The 20038-nt window shown below is 40.3% G+C and overlaps 1 protein-coding gene across 2 annotated transcripts in view; it reads right to left on the bottom strand.

The window, feature by feature from the left end:
- Positions 1-844: 844 nt before the first annotated feature.
- The window catches only part of LOC111253398 (neuropeptide SIFamide receptor-like), a 58206-nt gene continuing 39012 nt past the window's right edge, over positions 845-20038 (bottom strand). For both annotated transcript variants that reach the window (XM_022812726.2, XM_086992751.1), the window contains 5 exons: positions 18710-18896; positions 15136-15330; positions 13454-13564; positions 12996-13093; positions 845-3963 (listed from right to left, as the gene is read on the bottom strand). In XM_022812726.2, the coding sequence (XP_022668461.1) occupies positions 3783-3963; positions 12996-13093; positions 13454-13564; positions 15136-15330; positions 18710-18896 (772 nt within the window). In that variant the 3' untranslated portion in view covers positions 845-3782. The remainder of the gene's footprint in view (positions 3964-12995; positions 13094-13453; positions 13565-15135; positions 15331-18709; positions 18897-20038) is intronic.

Raw genomic sequence — 20038 nt, 5'->3', positions numbered from 1 at the left:
GTTTTTTTGTATGAAATCAAACATAAATATCAACAGTTTATTCATATCTTAGAAAATTATGTTTTTATGTCTGTTAGTCACTGCGAAGGAGATAAAGCCTAGAGCTTTTGAAGGACGGATTGGTCATTTTTTTTCTTTAGTCATTACGTAACTGATACACCCTCAACAACCCTGTATCGCCCGAAACTGCGAACGCATGCAGAATCACTCATACGCCAATCGTATGCTTAAGTCCTATTATCTCAATTTTTTTTTCTGTTTAATTTTTGTTTGGTTAGCCGAATCTAGTTAAATGAGATCATATTTAGGTTGAGGATGGATGCGTTGGAAACCAATGCAAACTTTCAGTTCAGCAGTCGTGGCACTTACCAGCAGGCGAAACGATACCGTAATCCATCTTATTAGTCGACATCTGCTACAATTTTGCAACAGATGAGGTGAAATACTACAGAATATCGGTCTCTTTTTCCTTTGTCGCTTGCTGGCAATTTCTTCAGTCGGGGCAAGGATCTTAAATCAATCTTTCCTGCATGTGCAACGTTTCTTACCTAGGCATCATCCCCCATGTAATTTCCACTATCAGGACCGTTGCGACGTAAAGTAAAGCAGGAAGTACGAAGTTCCCTAATTTTTAAAATTTGCTGAAAGATCTTTAAAGCAGTAGCCACGAAAAACAATCGCAACAAGCATGAAGCGACTCTTTGTTCTGGGATTTTCGCTCATGTGTATGGATAGAGACTACTATGATAACAATGCCAGACAAAGAAGCACCTAAGACTGCATTTGACACGAAACGTTTAAGCCTTTACGGGTATAGCTTATATTATGAATTACAAATAGACAGTGTCTTCAAAACAGGAAGGTTTATTGCTCCTTATAGTTTATACTGCTAAATATAATCTCAAGGACACTCGTAATCAACAGCACACCCTAAAACGCACCTTAAATACCACCATGAGCAATAGTCAATTAAAAAAAAAAGAGAATCTTCTTCAGGGATCTATACTCTATTTTAGAAATTGGATTTACAGGTCAGTCCCGCTTGTCTCACACAAAGAACGACGCAGCAGTGTTCAGCAGTGATTGACTTTTCTGTACGTCATTTAGGAACACTCATGTAGAACAATTCAAATCTACAGGATGCATCAGCTAAACGCAAAGCAGTCGACGCGCAAATAATTCACACAATCATATATTTCATTCTAAATGAGAAGTGCCTACAGTTTCGTTTATTATTCCAGCAGACCCATTCGATGCAGCCATAGCTAGCCTAATAATAGTATTGGTTCTTCACTGAAACCGCGCGTAAAAGCTTTGTTTATAATCGCTTTTTTAGATTAGCAAAAAAGACACATCTTGATTACGGCCATAAGCGGGTGGAGCACGTTGGCGTCTAGTTTGGGCACGTACCTCTTGTTTAATTTTGACCCCTGGATACTACATCCCTTGTCCTTAGAAAAATAATGTATATATATATATATATATATATATATATAAGTAATGAGAAAGTGAGATGTTAAGTGAATGGCTTTTTCGAACCATTTTTCTTGGAAAGCATGCGATTTTCCTGCGATACAGCGTTGGTCCACGATCTCGCAACTAGATTGAATTAAGCGGACGAATCAACAGCTGTTCATTTGACTGACTTCTGCATTAACTTCAGCGATTTTTTTCTCTGGAAGGCCGAACGTTTGACACTTACCAATGCTTAAAAAAACATAGTAACAAAGGGTCCTTTACCTCAAGATTATCAAAAGGCATCTGTTAAATTTAGATGATATTAGGCATGTGTCTGAGGTCGACATTAACTGAACAACATTCTAGTTTCTACGAATCGCGGAGGAATTGAACTCCAAATCTAAATATCAACATAACATAATCAGGTAAGCTCTTTTATGCCTTTTTCGCACATTTTTTTGGATCGTCTCTTAAATCGTCATTTTTGTTTAGTAGATTTTTCAGCTTGTGCATAACAAACCTCCTCGGATTCTAAACGGGTATGCGAGCAAGTGGCAGCCTCGTAGGTCGTGGATTTCGCACGACAGAAAGCTTTTATGATTTTACCTACGATGCTTCTTTCGCAAGGGTTTCCAATAAAACTATACTTTTAGCCCGTTAATCGAATAGGACTCTCCTACCAAGCTATAACAACTGTGTGGATTAATTCTAGAAAGGTTTGGCTCTCTCTAATATAGAGATTGCTATTTGGGCCATTATACATAGAGGAAATTCAGATTAAAAAAGTATCCAGATTTATCTGACGCTTTCCGCAGACGTTTGATGAAGTTAAAACTTACATGTATACAAGGAGTATTTGAGGAGTTTAATAACAGAAGTTATAATACATTCTTGTCATTTCTAGATGTCCATTAGTTAACTCATAGTTAAAGGCGCTACCGAACATAAAGCTCAAAATGCCCATTTAGTTAATTTATAAGCTGTGCACCACGAATTACGCCTAGTGGTGATGATTACAATCCTCTAACTAATTGTACATTAACTAGAAATTTCTTCAGTGCGCTTGCGCTTCATTTTTCAGAACCCTGTGTAATGTTTCCTTATTAATACTTCTAATATCCATTGTAGATGTATACCTTTTTTCTTACTTCTCATCACTCAGATAAACTTGTTATGAAAAATGAATGAGTTTACAAAGTTTTCACATGTCAGTTAACACTTACTTCCAATACCAAAGTACTTTACTAATAACCGATGCATGCACGAAGTGACACAGACAACTTTTGCAGATATGTGCACCCAACAATGGCAGAAGTTATAAGCTATAATCTTGAAAACGCATTATTGCCAGTTCTAACTTTAATGCATCATGATAATCATATACTAGCGACCTCTAAGTATCACGCCGTAGTTAAGTTTCGGTGGATTACCAGGTCCGATCATATTTACCTTTACCAACATTGGTTTACAAGTTCCTTTACGATGCAGTTCTAAACATTGTTTCTATCGAGAACATACGTATTATTTAACTAAGATGCCGGTCTCCAAAAATATGTAGGATGCACGAAATCTAGCGGACCCCCAAGGACCGCGCTACATTAACCGTTAGATAATAGAATCATTCTGTGAAGTTGCAACACGTCAAATTATGCTGTCTGCGGTGCTCCGATCCTTCAGGTCATTAGGTTAGTAAATCTTTCTGTGCCACTCAGAGATGAGTGAAATTTTGTCACGTTTGTTCAATAACGTCCGATTTGTATCGCCCCCTAAACAAATCAGAAAGTCGTACTTCCGCTTTACATTTACCATATATAACACTCTATGCAACTCAATGAACAATGAAAGACGCAATGCTCTGACAAAAAAGGAAGTATCATCGCGGCCAGCGCATATAATTCGCATTTCCCAAAAACATAATCGTTGCTTCTATGCTTACCTGACATACTACGCAACCGAGATCTATCGGCGGTGTGCTGTTATATAACAATAATATTATAGACTCATTAATAAACAGCAATTGGATTGGCTCATCAAGACATCATTAGATTATCGTTAGGTGAGCAGATGCTCAGCGTAAACTGCACCTGTTCCACTTAGTGCAGTATTACTCAAAATATCGTAGATCGCCGTTTGTTTCGCCAATTCGTTATTTCCGCATAGTCAACGTTGCCCATAGTTGGCTCCATGTCGCACCAAAGGTGTCTGTCGCGCCACGACCATCGTATGATTGTTGTGATGAGCAGATGACGAGTCGCCGCCACTATCGTCTGCTATAATCGTACCCCGCCTAGCCCAAGCGGGTTCCGTAAGCTTCTACCATTGTTTTAGAAGCTTGTCTCAATTCGTATCGCTACAAGGTCCGGATTAATCAACTCATCATCGTCGCCAGGTACGGCTGCATGCGAAGCGTTTGGCATTGTCCATTTATGCTGCCGGGTCCGCTGATCTCGAAAACCTTGGGAACGGTCTCTCCGTCCAAGGATAACGGCAAAACCATGTCGAAACCTGTAATCATGACGATAAAGAAATGCATACGTAAGATTTGTGTGTATGCACAGCTTTTCTATTTAACAGCCTTAATCACTCTAGCGTGCTCCTAACCGTTGCAGTCAAAAACATTTACTTTGAACGAAAACTAATACCACCTGCGTATCTTTAATAAAACTAAACTTTTCTTTCGATAACGCATAAAGTTTGGCATCATTAAAATTTACCTCATGTCAACACTATTACAAACGACGATAGATTATACGTCAGTATAAAAAGGTTAGTGCAAAGCCATGTCGACCTTACATAAACGTATTTTATACATAAACATTCAATTGGTTTAAATAGTAAATAATTGAACGGAATGCAATGATCAATTAAATGAAGTGAAGATTTAAATTCTGGGGGTAAAGGCTAAAATTATATTTGCTAAACAATTGGCTATCTTATTGGCTAATTAATTTGGAAAACTTTATCCCCGCCAGGGGCATCCGCTACAAAGATCTTTTCTAAAATATTTCACTTACAAATTTTAATTTTTCTGACACTTTTCATTGTCGATTGCTTCTATAAGTAAATGATATATTCACGGATTTGATTTACGGTTGTCGAAGGCTAGCTTATGTTGAAGCTCTTACCGCAGTTCCTATACTTTTTGTTGGAGTATCATCAAAATTAGGTACCGCATTCATTCTTAGGACTAACTAAAGGATAAATGAATAAAAATTAATGAGGATCAGCTAACGTACGTAAGTCAGTTCGCTAAGGTAAAACTACGTTGATATATTTTAAGCTAAAGCTTGACGATATAATACCATTACGTTCGAAATTAAAGGCAATGCGATATCTCTGCGTGACCTGATAACATCAGTAGCCACGCAGCGGCCCTGGAAGCTCGTAACATAGTATATTCTCAGAGATACGGACGAACTGGATTCCTTCCCTAACATGACAACAGCGAATATCACGGCAGAAACGAGCCAATCAAGACACTTCGATACATCTCCATCGGCTCGCTGTCACGTACCCGATACAAACGGCTTACTTCGTCGATGAATTACCAAGAAGCCATTACTGTCTCGTGGACATGTTACACTATAGAGCTTTCTGTATCTCTTACGAAAAATTGCTAGATATTTTCGTATAGAAATAGTTTATGCATAACAACCCATCCTAACGCATGTGCGAATTATGCGTATTACTCTACATCGAGCATGTTCCTTGATTCTTTCCTTCTCGTTCTTTGTAACTAAAGTACCTTGACAAACAAGTGCTTTTTCATACGTAAATACAAAACCTGTTTACTGATACAACGTCAAGGCCCTCGTCGTCGTCGTAAATGTCGGGGCTAGAAGGCCTCAACGTTAGCGAAATAGCCCCAGTTAGATATGAGATTTGGCAAGCTGCGCTGGCAAGAACAATGAGTACCCCGTAATCTTTTAAATCAAGCTGAATGTTAACGAACATATTTTCAAAGAAATGTTGCATTTTCTGCCTATCGAACTCAAAATACTTATTTTAGTTTCAGTAATTGCCATTGATTATAATCGTCGTACATATTTCTGGCCTAAACCTAAGACTGCGTTTCGAGTGTGTTAGAGGTCCATAGCATCGTCTATCTTCGACTTTCGATTTTTAAACTACGACCTATTTTCGCAAAGGTTTTAACAGTTCTTCGTTGACCCTGAATAGTTTTTTTACGGTAAAAAATAATGGTTGAATTCACTAGTCAGTTTGAGGGCAGGAACAGATCGGAATAGCTTTTCCACGATTGACGACTGCTGATCGTGCGACATATGTTAAAATCTCGCATCGCCAAACATCATAATGGCCAGCTTTTTAAGTTGCGAGAAAAAAAAAGAGCCGCCCAAGCCTCTAGCAACGCCATTGCCAAGCCCTATCCATTGAATTAGACAAACACATATAATCAAATCAAAGATCGGTCTAGTCTCTTCTCCTATAAGTATTTTTTACTCCCCCAATTTATTTATTCGTTATGGATGTCGATCTAAACTACGTGGTTATGAACTACTACTACTACTACTACAGACATTTTTATACGTTGATAAATTATATGAACATTAATTCAAACGCAACTCAATCATTTGCGTCGTGTTTACAATTATTTATCTCCATTCCCCTAGTTCTTCTCGATGTCACCCTTTCGAGGTTAGCGTTACAAAGGACATTTTTTCTGATCTCTTCAAAGGTAATTTTTTGTGCAGTTTTTCTTTGCTGATTGTTTTCCAGTCCGGTTTGGCCTGTGCGGCATCTTGGGCCATACTTGGTTGCTATCAGACTACGACCTTCTCTTACTACTACCCTCTCGAGCGCTACAAGCTTCATCCATGTTGTCCCGCACTACAGGTTCGAATATTTTAAGTTAAAACACAATGTTTTATTAAATCGCCCAAAGCCGAACCGAAGAGAACCTTTTCAAGGGCTTCGTAAATAACGCAGCCTTTTATGACACTTGCCCGCGAAATGATGAAAAAGAGCTCGACGACGCTTCAATTGTTGAGTTGTTTTGTTTTCGTATTGTTTGGTGAAGTGCCCTGGACAAGGCTTCTGCCCGACAGTGACATCCTTTGGCCCGGGTTGTTGAGTGAGTCTGGACAGAAACACCGGGCGATTATTGTAGGTCCTTAAGAATGTCGAGTACTTCACGCCCGTCGTCTGTCGCTGCAACGTTTCTCAAGGTGTTCACTCCCACCTTTACCACTGCTAGTTGTTGTTAACAGCTACTGTAAATACCAGCATCCCACTGGGTAAGCTGCACTACGTGCCGCACAATACAGACATTGTGCACAATGGCCGTTGCGCTGTCAAAGCGTTACGCCAATTACTCCACTGTGTTTCACTGTGTGTCAAGCAAAGTATGCGAAAGTAAAGTATTTGGACGCGGTCGGCTAGCGTCGCCGCTAGTAAGCGGTGAAAGTCGCCCGTCAACGACTTTCAAGGCCGGCAAGAACTAGTCCCGTTCGTGACCGACAGGTGCGATTTCATTTGTCTGATGAAAGCGGAAAGCGTTAGGCAAAACGGGAGCGAACGTGCGGGCCAACGAAACGAAAATGCTATTTTGTTCGTCCCGCTGTCGCGTTTAAGCGAGCCTTCGAAGAAATCAAGTTGGGGCAGTGAATCCATCTGGCCTGAGTGGAGGCAAGGCCTCAGCGAGCCTAGCGTTATCCCTCTGGTTTGGCTAATGCTGACCTATTTTCCTTGGGCCGCCTTAGCTCGTGCCCGTAGCAGCCATACTTCTACAAGTGGTAATGGTCTCTAGGTTGTGTTTAGGGCATGCAGACATTAGAGCGGGTGTTTTTTTTCCAGTCGGGATAGATTTGATTCATTCACCAACTAGAACTTGCTCGTCAAGGAGGCGTTAGGGCAAATTACTGTTATTCATCGTATCGAGGCGGCACATTTAAGCAAAAAACGCTAGCCAACAACCGATCAAAAGTAAGTTTTAGTAGGGAACTTTTATGCTATTGCTTGACCCGGATCGTGGTCCGCATAGGCAGCTCGTCGGCTGAACCAACGCCCTAAGGATTCCTCGACATTCGCATAGCGTGGTTACGCTGGTGTGTCTTCTGTTAAGCTTCTCTCATTAGACACACAAGCATGCTGTTCAAACGAAGTCGACGAATCAATCATGAAACGTTGAAAGTGGTTTATCGCTGTTGATTCTCTAATTGCCTTTATTATGATAGGGGCTTTTGTCGTTTCATTGTGTAACCACTAAAACGTTTGTACGCCTTTCTCAGCGTATCAGCAGTAAAATAGACCTCAGATGTTCAAGTGGACGAATCGATGAGGCGTAATCTAATTTTGAAGTGGTTACGAAAACGGTACGGCTTGCAAACGCAGTTTGGGAGGAGACACTTACAGAGCTTCATTGATTCTTCAGTAGTAGTAGAGTATTACGGATACATATAGAGAAAGCGTGTGCGATAGAATCTCAGACATGCTTCGTTCCCGTATTCAGTTTCAAAAGGCCAACATATGAATGGAATAATTTATATTTACGTCCTAATAAGTCGTATGTGATTGGTTTTTTGTCGTTCATATAATAAATTAGCTGTACAGCGGCGTATGTAAGACGTTCAGCGTTTCGTACCGCTGGATAAGCTGTTTTGTTTTTAAATATGTTCTCTAAACTCAAACGTCATCATATTCATTTTTATCTTCTTGCGTATCTTTCAATATCATATATGTAAAAGTTCTCTGCCAGCAACTGTCCATGTATCTTTACGAATATGCAGTACACTATGAATTTATAATCTAACTATAATAACTTATAAAATGATTCAGTCCACGTCTTGGTTTTCTTTCCATCAATGAAACTTTTACTGGAACTAAATCAAAAGCAAAAAATAAGACGATACATTCATTCACGTACACGCTAAATCTCATTAAGAAGCCCTGTGCAATTGATTTCTAAATGACTCGAAACGTTCTTAATTTCAGTGATTTTTTTACGTGAGACATATAGAAATGTTGTTACTCGTTAGGCGTTATTGTTGGGTGTGTGGTGATTTTTGAACTTGTTTATAAGAATTCCATTAAATGACCATTTTATTCTAATCGCCCAGTTGGCATTGTTATTAGGCTATCGTATGAAGGTGTGTATAATGTATCGAATTAGTTCATGAATGAGCAGATTTACACTTTATTGGCATTTACGAAAAAAGAAAAAAAATTATGAGCGAGCTAAGTTGTGAAAGAGCTAACTACGTTCACCCTTTTTTTATCCGGAACTGCAGGGCAAGGCCATTCCAATGTTTGCCAGTCATTAAATATTGATACAGTTATAAACCACTAACGTCTAGTTTATACACATTTCAGTGCTATTTTTCGAACTTTCTTAAATGCTTTATGAAAAAAAAATTAGAAACTTAGAAAAAAGTTTGAGAAAAAAAAAATAGAAATTAACATGATTACTATTATTACTGTAAAAAGCGTGATAATGTTGTAGTAACGTGTTAGCTCACATGGTGGTTTAGATTAAAACCTCGGCATACTTTTCATTTTGTGCCGACAGCCGGCCGTCTGACTCAACGCTTAACGACGAGCGCAAAACTCAAAAAATCGATTTTATCACGGCTAACAGCGTTGTGTTAGTAACGGGATACGTGTCTATAGGATCAAAGATCCATTTATGCCTTGAACGAATAACTCCATGCGCTGAATTTTACATTTAAAAAGGCATTCCATGTTTAATTTCGCTTTGAGCTTTGTTGTCAAGAACCAGAAGGTCTCATGTACTATATACTTGTGTGATAAGCTTGTTTGAAGCATCCCTTGGAAAACCTCTTCTTTTTACCTTTATGATGCTCTAAAAGCTTAGGGTAACCCGCTACTAGCCAAAGAATGAGGCGTGTGCCGTAATGGCTTCTAGAGTTTCCATCCTCGTCATTGATCACTTGAATTGTTTTGGTTATGTGTAGAGAACAGGACTACAAAAAGCGAACAACAGGCAATCATGGTCAGCTAACCTCCAGGAGTGGAATCTATACGATTTAGCGGTGCAGTACGTCTTGCCCCTGGGGCAAATTTCAAAGGCCGTTCGACCGAGCCTTAAATGAATCTTGGTGCACGTGCCCATTCTAACCAAGTACCAAAAGCCACATCAGATATTTCGCCAAACTGCGTGGATACACTAAGACTGTGTATTATCAACCCACTTTTAGGAACAGACCCTCTCGGTTCAGCTAGTAAGTTTGGATGTAGAGAGGGGCTAGTAGAAGGTAAGCTAATTCGGAACAAATCATGTTGTAACAGTCTTTTTCGAACAACGCCGGAGTGGGGTTAACCCAAGGGTGTTAATTAAGACTAACGTCCGTGCAGGAGCTGACAATTTTAGATACGCATTTCATTCATATTTCGATATGTGTAGTATGTGTATCATTATAATCTTACTGATGCCGAGTAACAACTGGAAAAGATCGGTTTCGAATCGTACACGCAATCGTTTCGTTTACTAGCCTTTATGCGGTGTAGAAATGGGCGTAAGTTCCTTGAAGGATCAAAGATGTAGTGTCAACGCAAAAGGTTTATTAGCTATTAAAAACTTTCAGTTAGTAAAGATGATAAATAACCATCGAACTTTTTGATGGGCAACAACTTAAACCGGCTTGTTGGTCCTGCCGAGCAGGTGCGACTGCAACTTAGGATGGGAATAGCCGGCTTAGGCCAAAACCGTACGACCCTATACCAGAGGAGGGCCAAAAACGAGCTTTTTCAGTCTGGGTCGATTTCGTTATTCACCTAGCGGCTCGAAGAAGTACGCCACCTTACTATGATTGCCTTTTCAACCGCTTCAAAAATTACGGGCGCACTTATACATGCGAAAGGTCCGAGCCCCCGCCCTCAGACTCTACGACGTTGACTGTGGAATCATTAAAACAAATAACGTTAATGTAAGTATATATGTACTTAGTCGAGGACGTTGCGTTTGAGATAAGAACGCATTGCGCTGTCTAACTATGGGAAAATCGGCCAATCGAAATTAGCTCAAAAAGCAGTAACAGTACGCCAGACGAAGGGATACAGCTTATTTAAGTATCATGAATCAGGCTGAAAATTTCGATATTTTGTGTAACGTCCTGCTCAGCGAAGCTATTAAAGTTGGATGATCCTTCAAGAATATCTCATGAAGATGAATTTCAAGAATATCTAATGATAAGGCTCAATAGGAAGTAGAATGTAGCAAGTGTATCGTCATAGAAAAATGCACCTTAGTGCCTTTCGGTGTAGAGGTCTTTTCAAGTATGGGAATGTAGGCGTGGTCTTTTTTTGCTGTTTCATTATAGAAGACTTTTTTCTTGAAACTTCTGTCCAAATGACAGGAAACTTTTGTCAAAGTTACGCCACTAGTACGAAAGTTATATCGATTCAGTGGAAAGATCTCGGGACAATTTCGTGATACCAAATTAGTTTCGGACAAAATGTACAAAAATGGTAACTCTGCTCTAATGGGGATGCAAATATTGAAGCTATAAGATGTTAGCTTCCTCTTAGCGGAAACCTTGTATAGCAGCCTGTGCGTGTTCCGAGCCTAGAAGATAACCCGATAGAACTTTAACAAATCTAAGTATGGACAATAGCTATGAACCTTACTATAAACTCAAATGCTATTTTCGTTCAATATGCCACCATCACGCAGAAGGTCATCGCAGATATACGTACATATTTTGAATACACACAAAAATCTACGGCTGCCGCCATGGTTGCAATCAAATAAGTAAACGTCGCGCCGGCTTTTCGTTGACAATGACAAATGCTGGTATATTTGGCATCACAAGCAGACAGATGACAAGCAGACGCCTCGATTCTATTGCCTTTCATGTCAAACATCGTACCAGTCCGCGTCTATCGATACCCGAAGGATACTGAAGGCAAACGCTTCGCTGGAAAACTAAAATTACTTTAAAGCAGCGTCGCGATTTTAGTTCTTAATAGTAGAAAACAGTTTTGATGATTTATCTTTCCGACATATTTTACATCGTCAAATGGTAATGCTATAAGTATTGCTGTAAGACTTAGAGAACGTTTTTCTAAAGAGTTACGAACGTGGGTATTTTTACAGATACCTAACATTTCGAAGCGGTTTTATATAATTGACTGTACGTGTCGCAATGTCGTAGAAGTCTTTCCCTTTACAATAAAAGGTTTGAATCGTGATTGTTCTTCAAACCCCACCATTATTCCAATGCAGCTATTTATTCCATATATGTGACGTATAATACTCGTTGATCAAATTCATTTTCTTCGTTTATAGATATTCTTGTATGTATCGTTGCATATATCTGCCTCCGTATGTACATTAACTGGGAACTTGAGTACAAACGCAGGTTTGCCTTTCGAATTTTTTGTGCGCCCACTACAATGCATGATGCACACCCGCCATTCGCGAGTGCAATAATAATATGCTCAGAGTTCGATCAGCTTATTAGCAACTTTGTACGGTCTCTCGACAATTTCCTTACATGTAAACTCCGGACCTGTTTCGATAATGCCACACACGATCCTTATTCAAGCACATACGTACCATAGAAGCCAGCCAGCGGAATTTCCGCCATGTAGGGGCAACGACACCGTCTTCCTGACCGTGCACACGTGGGTCTTATCATACTACACCCTACAAAATTGTTGCCCCATTCGCAGTAGCAATAATTTATTTTGAGAGAATAATCTGCTTGAGAAGACTCAGCCTCGGGCGATAGGCTTCTCTGTGGGGTTTGTTGGCCAAGCCCTTTTTTCGTAGCGGTCAGAGACTGCTCTATAATAATAATAATAATAATAAATATGGCAAAAGCATACGAATTGCCCCAACCGGAATCCACGGAAATTCGCCGTAGAAAAATATTTGAAGAGAAAAAGTTGAAGACGTAAAAACTGCAACAAGGACAGGTTGACAGATTGATTAAATAGGTTACGTTATCAAACGGATCTCGGAAACAGATAACATAAACAATAAAACTAGAGATACCAACTCAAGATTCGAAAGCCGTATGGGAGGGTTAGAAAAAAGGGTCGAATAAGTATTATGCAAAAAGCAATAGTGCTGTGATGATTAGGCAATAGGAATACGAGTTTAGTCAAGATTCTAGCATACAATAGAGTTATTATTAAGTAAAATTATCGAAGATACGCAGTGTAAAGCAAAGAAATAAAAAATTATAGTTTTACGCATTTCTTAAGCCCGTCAACTGGTGTCAACGTTCGAGTCGACTGATCTCTAAAATCCGCTTCGGCGCTCTGACACATTATGACCCGGCGATCCCGTTTTATCAAAACGACTTCATCCTCGGCTAAACGCAGCCAAGCTTCAGGCTGGTCTGATTCATCTTACCAGGGAATTTGCCTCAGGCGGGTGCAATACGTCGTTGGACTGACGTTTGTGTGGTGTAGGTATACGAATGATTGCATTAAGCCTACCTAGTTACAACTCCATTTCTCGTAGAATATCTACTGCGTCGGCAAGTCCTAGTCGATATTAATTGTAAACGATTTAAGTACCAACTGTTACCAAAATATTGATTCTACTATACCTTTGATTGAAATACGCGTAAAATATTGGGTTGATACAAGAGTTAGTCATCCCCAACCACTGTGAGATCGGAAGCACCAATTGTAGAAAGGCGGCCATCTGTAAATACAAGCGTAATGAAATACATATTTTGCAATATGTCTAAGATAACCTGCTTATGTAAACATTTTATGATGTATTTTTGTGAACTTCCTTCCTCAGGACACAGATTTGAACTAGTTCATAAGTAAATTTCTTTTAAATCTGTTATTAACACGATTCAGTCGGAAGGAGCTCTGATCCATGACATGGTGGTGTAAGGGGATGACTTTGAGGCAAATAGCCTGCATCTGTTTGTGCGTATCAATGATATTAGCCATGGATAATTTTCACTTTAAACTTAAATAGTCCGGATACCATAGACCGTGTCTAAGTATTACGCAACATATGTTTACGCTGTTGAATAGAATTCGAGTATACCTGTTCATTATTTTCAGGATAACCATAGAAAAGGATGTAGCCATGAACCAGGTAGAGCGGAGCCCAGGAAACAAAAAATGTCGACACAACACATACCATCATCTTGACCACCTATAATTGTATGTAACATGCGAAATAAAAAAACACTTATTTAATAGAAGAACTTAATAATGCCGCAGTTACTGCGCGCCCACCTCCCTTTCGAGTGAACACTGAACAGCGGTCCATAGCGTCTATTTTGTAGCCAGCCTGTCAATGGTTTGATGAAGCTATTGAGCACTGGCGTTAAACGACAGGTTCGGACCCACTTTTAAATCGAGTCTTTTTCGGACATCCGCACAGACCCATGCGTCGTCCGTTTGTTTATACTGTTTGCTAGCTACACAACGAATTGCGTACACTGTCTTATTTTTTAGGTTATAACAGTCCAAGGTACTTTGGACAACTAAAGGGTATTTTTTATGAAATACCGTTAAATAGCTTTTAAGAGTAGTTGGCTTTTAAATAGCACTGCCGGTTCAAAGATTCGAAACAGCGACCATTGTCGTTGGCTGTGTCCAAGCGACAAGGCGTCGCGTTGGGATTGACGACAATGTTCCTTACGTAAATATAGGCTGATTGATGGAGTCTACAGTAGCCGCGATTTTTAGTCGGTGGATTGAGTGCACTGTAAGACGCTTGCTTTAATGGTAATGATATATTAAGGCCACAATTAAGTTGTTTCGTTGCACTATGTTCTAAAAAGACAGTAAGCATTTACCTTGTACAATCCTCAAAGCAGCTATGGGGATAGCCTCTGGTTCTCATTACTATGCATAATGACTTTTACGTTGAAGCTGGGCAGATTATGATTTTCCAGTCGTGCAGAGCGACCTCTCGGATACCCTGCTTTTTAATATCTACTTATTTTTTATTAATCTCTTTCTTCTTTCATAGGTATTCGTTGAATATTTTTGCTGGCCTTGCAGGCCTGTTTCGATAATAACGAATGTCATACGGGCAACGATTTCTCTAACATCAATGTGTGTCATAATGTGATTCATCTTTTGTGAATGAAATATCAAGTATGATTGACTCTTTCCTCAGCCTTCACCAATATGAAGCATTTTCTATACGACCTTGATCCAAGATCCTAGCTGGAAATCTGCCCGGCGTGATTATAGTTGCTTCTTTTGAATACGCCTCTGAACCAACTGCTGTGTTGAACCCCGTATCGTTTGGGCGTTTGACGCCATTAGTCTAAGGTGAGCGTCCGTCGTTCACATTTAAACCCGCTAAGGTTGCCATTGTAGGGGATGACCTTCATAAAACAATTTAGATGTATACATACATGCGTATATGTCTGGTGGTAGACCAAACTAAATAGAATAACTTATAGAACGTAGCGAGCGTTACAACTATCATAATAATATGGGCGATTTTCATCATTATCTCTCACGTACGTACATGTAATGGTCTGGCTCCGATCACGGCTCGATTCTCCTTCTACTATTATATCCAGGCGCACAGAGCCACGGTACAACCTCTTATGAAATTTAGCTGGCCCGCCTGCAGTACATTGTGAATCTATATTAAACACTATGGCATAAACATACCTAGAGCTACGATAAATAACTAGGCTTGTCGTCCTTTGTCTCGCTAGTAATAAGGTACTTGTCTGTCTTTTCAGGCATCGTATAAACCTTGAGCTTCGAGCGCTGAGCCATCGTCCGGTTGCCACCGTACTGCGCTGTATATGTCTTGTTGAGGCACTCCCCAGGTATTGAGCGCTTCCACACAGTAACAAATATTAGGATGTATGTTCCTGTAATAACAACAAGTGGAACGACGTAACAACACGCAAATAACGCTACGGTGTTGAACACTACTCGAAATTTCTGCAAAAAACATCAAAAAGAAAAACCAAACAGGTAATCATTATAAACAAAAACTAATGATTCTTTCATATCACACATTTATAGGTTATATTGTCAGACTATATTATCATTGTCTTTCATTATTATCATTGTATTTATTATTATTATATTGCAATGCGCCGATTGTAGCTTTGTCTGTTTTCTCCGACTACGCCGTAAATGCTGGAAGACCATTTATTGTGATGAAGTATTTATATTGGTCCGTTTCACTCAACCAGTGCCATCGCTATCGGGCGGGATCCGCTCACCCCGCAATTGCAATCGTGGGATCTGGGCATAAGCCAGATAGATAAACAGACCGAGTATTTCGATAGATCCTATTCAAATGAATTATGTAGAAGCTACATATATAGCCGGCGATGCTTTTATTGGATAGTTTCTCGTGCTTCGATGCAAACCGACTGGGTACTCTATATTGTGGGAGCTTTTGCATACAGGATTCACATTCACCTTGTAGTGACTGATAGCTGATTCCAGAAGTATTCTAAGCGAAAGCATTCGTTCACGAGTTTGCCCTAAGCTCGACGCCAGACTGCCCCCTCCGTTTAATAATTCGCTTTCCATATGCGTTGTGGCGTTTAGAAGATCTTTGCCGGGGCTTAAATACACCAGCAATTCGACGTGCCGTACGAGTACCGGATGCAACCCTTACCCTCTAAAGTAACAAATACGTGCCCTTGATACTTTTGAATCGGTCACCTTCACAACCTTCCTTGATTACGCTTACTACCGGCGACCATTGAGAACTCGTAGCCGCCGCCGCAGTGGCTTACAAATGAAGATTCCCGGTTCACTAATAAGTCACACTAGAAGGTAGACTTCCTAGTCGGATGATGCCTACACCCCACCGGGCTGGGCTTCTTATCGAAGCTAACAACGACAATCGAAAGTCGTTTCCACTGCGTTCCAAGATGCCATTCTCGAAAGCCTCCGCACTTCCCAAAAGTTACACTTCGTTAGTATGGGGTCTTTTCAGCAAATAATCTCGGACTAAACAAACTAATTTTACGTACGAACTGATCTGGGCCGCTGTGACTGAGTCAGAGAAACAAATGGATTTTCCCGCCCACACAATTGGTCTTGAGGACATTGTTCTTCGGCTATAGGATTTCCTATCTCCATGATCTACGTTTTTTTTGCTTTGCTGGCATCAAAATCAAGGCTGTACGTCCCGTTTGTCCGCGCTTTACGGCCTCCAAGAAATCGCGTGTGATTTCGTCCACTCCACGACGCGGCCACCAAGTTGTAACGCGCTAATTATGGCTTCATCTAAATAATCGGCCCTAAATAAAATTTACGCATTAGTCCGTTTTATATATACATATAATGTTTCGATTACTTTTTTTTAAAGCTTTGGGCAATTCTTACTGTGCGAAGAGGTTCTCGGAATCACCTCTTTGGCGTAGTCTGTAGGGCTTTGCCTTTACTAGAGGGTCATGAAGATTGTTGGCCTAATTTGGGGTTTCTCCAATAAACCTAAGAAACGGCGTAGTGACAATTTTTTCTAGGCTGAGATTTGGCCACCAATGGCCGCTTGTTTATAGCAACGCACTCAAGAATGTATTTTGATACTGTTGTTACATTATTACTGTATATACGAAGCTTGCTATTATCCACGTTTGCGCTACTACATTGAGGGTGGTGTTCTTTCAGTGCATCTTACACCAGTCAATTTACCTGCTATCTTATTACGCACGCGTTTCTACCGACACGAATGCGGCCTCTTTTTCTTTCGTTCGTTCGTCCAATTCTCTCTCACTTCCTTCTCTTATCCTCACTGCGTTTACAGTTATGTTTTGTCCATCGGTGCTTAATAAGCACGACACGCATACAATAATAAAAATGCAATGAATCAATGCTGACACAAGTCATCACGATGCCTACGTCAGTGACGTAGGCAATAACAGTGATGATCAGCCAGCCGTACCTGAGAGGCAGAGATAGGCTGCCACTGTTGCTGCTGCCTCGTCTACGGGTCAGCGGGTCACCGATCCGCGATAAGCAAATGATGCTAATGGTAAGATACAAACGGCGAAGTTACACGTACGGAACGCTTATGCAGTGCCCGGCTAGTATGACGTATTGAAATACGGCAAGGGCGCTCTGTAGTGTCCACATGGGGTGTATTCCGAAACGACAACGGGAGAAAAAAGGAACCACGAAAGGTTGGCTGCGTTTGTTTTTCGGCGCAGATAATTTACTAGTTTAAAAGCTAACAAGCTCATACAGCCATGGGGATCGAAGTAGATCCTCTTTAGGAAGAGAAAATTATCCATTCGCGTGGATTACGCTACAGGAAGAATATTGCCAAAGATAGCGATAACAATAGCAACTGCCGAAGCCCTGCTTTAGCTATGGCACACAATGATGTGTACATAAGCAAACTAATTTGCCCCATTCTTCAAGCGATAATGGGTGGGTTTAGCTAAGCTAAAGATATAGCTGTACCAAAAAGGTAAACATCCGAATGCGTGAGGATAGCATATTGAATTTTCACTGTCTAAGTGTGAGGATGTGACACTGAACACTGATTAGAGAAGGTGTCGCTCGGAAAGCCCATATAACCTAATTAATGTACCAAGGCCACGTTACAAGCCGTGTTTATCCATATGACCAATGCATTGTCTAGCCTCTTTGGAAAAATCTGAAAGTTCAAACATCTACAGATCTTACATTTCAGTAATAAGAAACGAATTCAACTGTAAAATGTTGCAATAACGTAGTATCCAGTGAACATTAATTTTCTTTCTAAAGAGAAAAATTGTTACTTTTCCATGTACAGTTCTGTGATTGCAATTAAAATTGAAATGTGGATCCGAAGAACATTTCAGTCCTGATGTACTTCAACGGGGAAGTTTGTTGACCACCCCACGAATCCTAAAGATACTTACGGCTAGATCTACAGAGTGATTCATTTTACCTTTATTTCGGGTTTATTTGCTCATAATGAACAAATATAGGTAGGTTAAACTAGGTGCGATTCGTAATTTACGTAGAGAGCCTTGCAAGCTTTGCTGGCTCGAGCGGGGCCGTTGAGTTAATAGCGAAAATCTGTACTAGGATTCGTCATCAACTTCTAAGTCAAATTAAATTAATTAGCCAAATCAAAATGGCCGGCTCTTGTTTACACGCGCTTTATTCAATAGTTTTGGTCCTTCCGATTGTGTTCGGATAGTTCGACTGCATGTGATCGATCTGTGGTTCCCTCGTGGAAACGAAACAATAATACAAGACCGAGGCTCTTACCAAGCCCGACATGCGATCTGCGGGAAAACAAGACGATGAATCGGTCTATATATATATACAGTATATATGTACATCATGCCTAAATGGTGCTCGCCTGTGTTGGATAATTGTCCACGCAGTTGTGCCAGGGGACATCTGGGGTAGCTTGCACTAGATCCTGGTAAATGGCGATCGGACTCATAAGCAGTAATGAAAATGTCCATATGAGTGTGATCACGCTGCGAACTCGATATTGCGCAATGATCTGCTGTGACAACGACGTCGAGCAGATGGCAACACAGCTGGAAGACAAATCACAACGAAGATTCGATAAATGGGTTACATTAGAGACAAAACATAAATTATTCAATGTATATATTATCTCACAGCTTTGAAACGGGTCCTGTCGACAGTTCTCAATCGATGGCTATAGCTAATTTTAGATGCTGTTGAAGTAAACATTAAGTATTTAACCGCAAGTAAAATCTCTTGGGCCCCTACGACGACTGCTGTCTAATAAGATTTAAAAGCTTCTTGCCGTTTGAAAATGTGTACGCATTTGCGTGTCGAAGGCCTCTCTCTACGACACGTTACGAGATTTCCTTCGCTTAACTTTCCATATAGCCCATCGCTCATTTGGACACCCTAATTGACATCTGTTACTATTATGGCGGTGTATATGTCCTAACTAAGACATTCAACATGAACCACACGCAATAGGCAGTCATCATATGACTAGAATGGTGCAACGACTCGTTTAGACCATTAGATAAGCATGCCCAAGTCGACTAATTGCATAATGTTCGTTGTTACGTCTATCCAATAACTAGCCGCGCACATAAATGAAAGTCGTTAGCGGTCTTCACAACAACTTCCCCGACGAAAAGATGATCAGTCACTATGCTTCGCTTAACACCGCGCAGACATGACGCACCCCTAGATGGGCAACCTGTGAAAAGTGGAAACTTCTGTAAACCCTATTTTGCTGTCCTTTTCCGTTAGATTTTTGCTAATTTTTCCCTTTAGTCATTGTCGGATGGACTGCGCAACGATTGCCTGGTTTACTCTGATTCGGTTTAGGAGAATAAAACTATATTGTTTCCTGCGCCGTTTCCTAACAGCCTTTTACAGCGATCTTTTTCTTACTGTACAAATCAACTGCATAAAGCACTTTTTTTCGAGAAATTAGTGTGCCACCATTGCCCTGTCCCTGCTCCATTGTGTTGCTTTAATTTAGAAATGTTTATCGCAAAATACGATATTCTGCATAAGCGTATAGGAAGGGTAAGTTGAGCCAGTGCGGAAACCCGAGGCCCACATCGGTAGAAAGCAATTGATATCCCATAGGAATAAGCGAGCGGATAAAAACTTTAAGGCAGGCAGGCAAGAAGCCATGTGAGAAAATAAGAGAAAATGGAAGAAATTTTTCTCCTCCACTCGTATC

The sequence above is a fragment of the Varroa destructor genome, unplaced genomic scaffold (genome assembly GCF_002443255.2).
Source record: "Varroa destructor unplaced genomic scaffold, Vdes_3.0 BEIS01000006.1, whole genome shotgun sequence".
In the NCBI taxonomy this organism is placed as follows: domain Eukaryota; kingdom Metazoa; phylum Arthropoda; class Arachnida; order Mesostigmata; family Varroidae; genus Varroa; species Varroa destructor.
The sequence above is the reverse complement of the archived record's forward strand: the minus strand, read 5'-3'. Positions and strand labels throughout refer to the sequence as shown.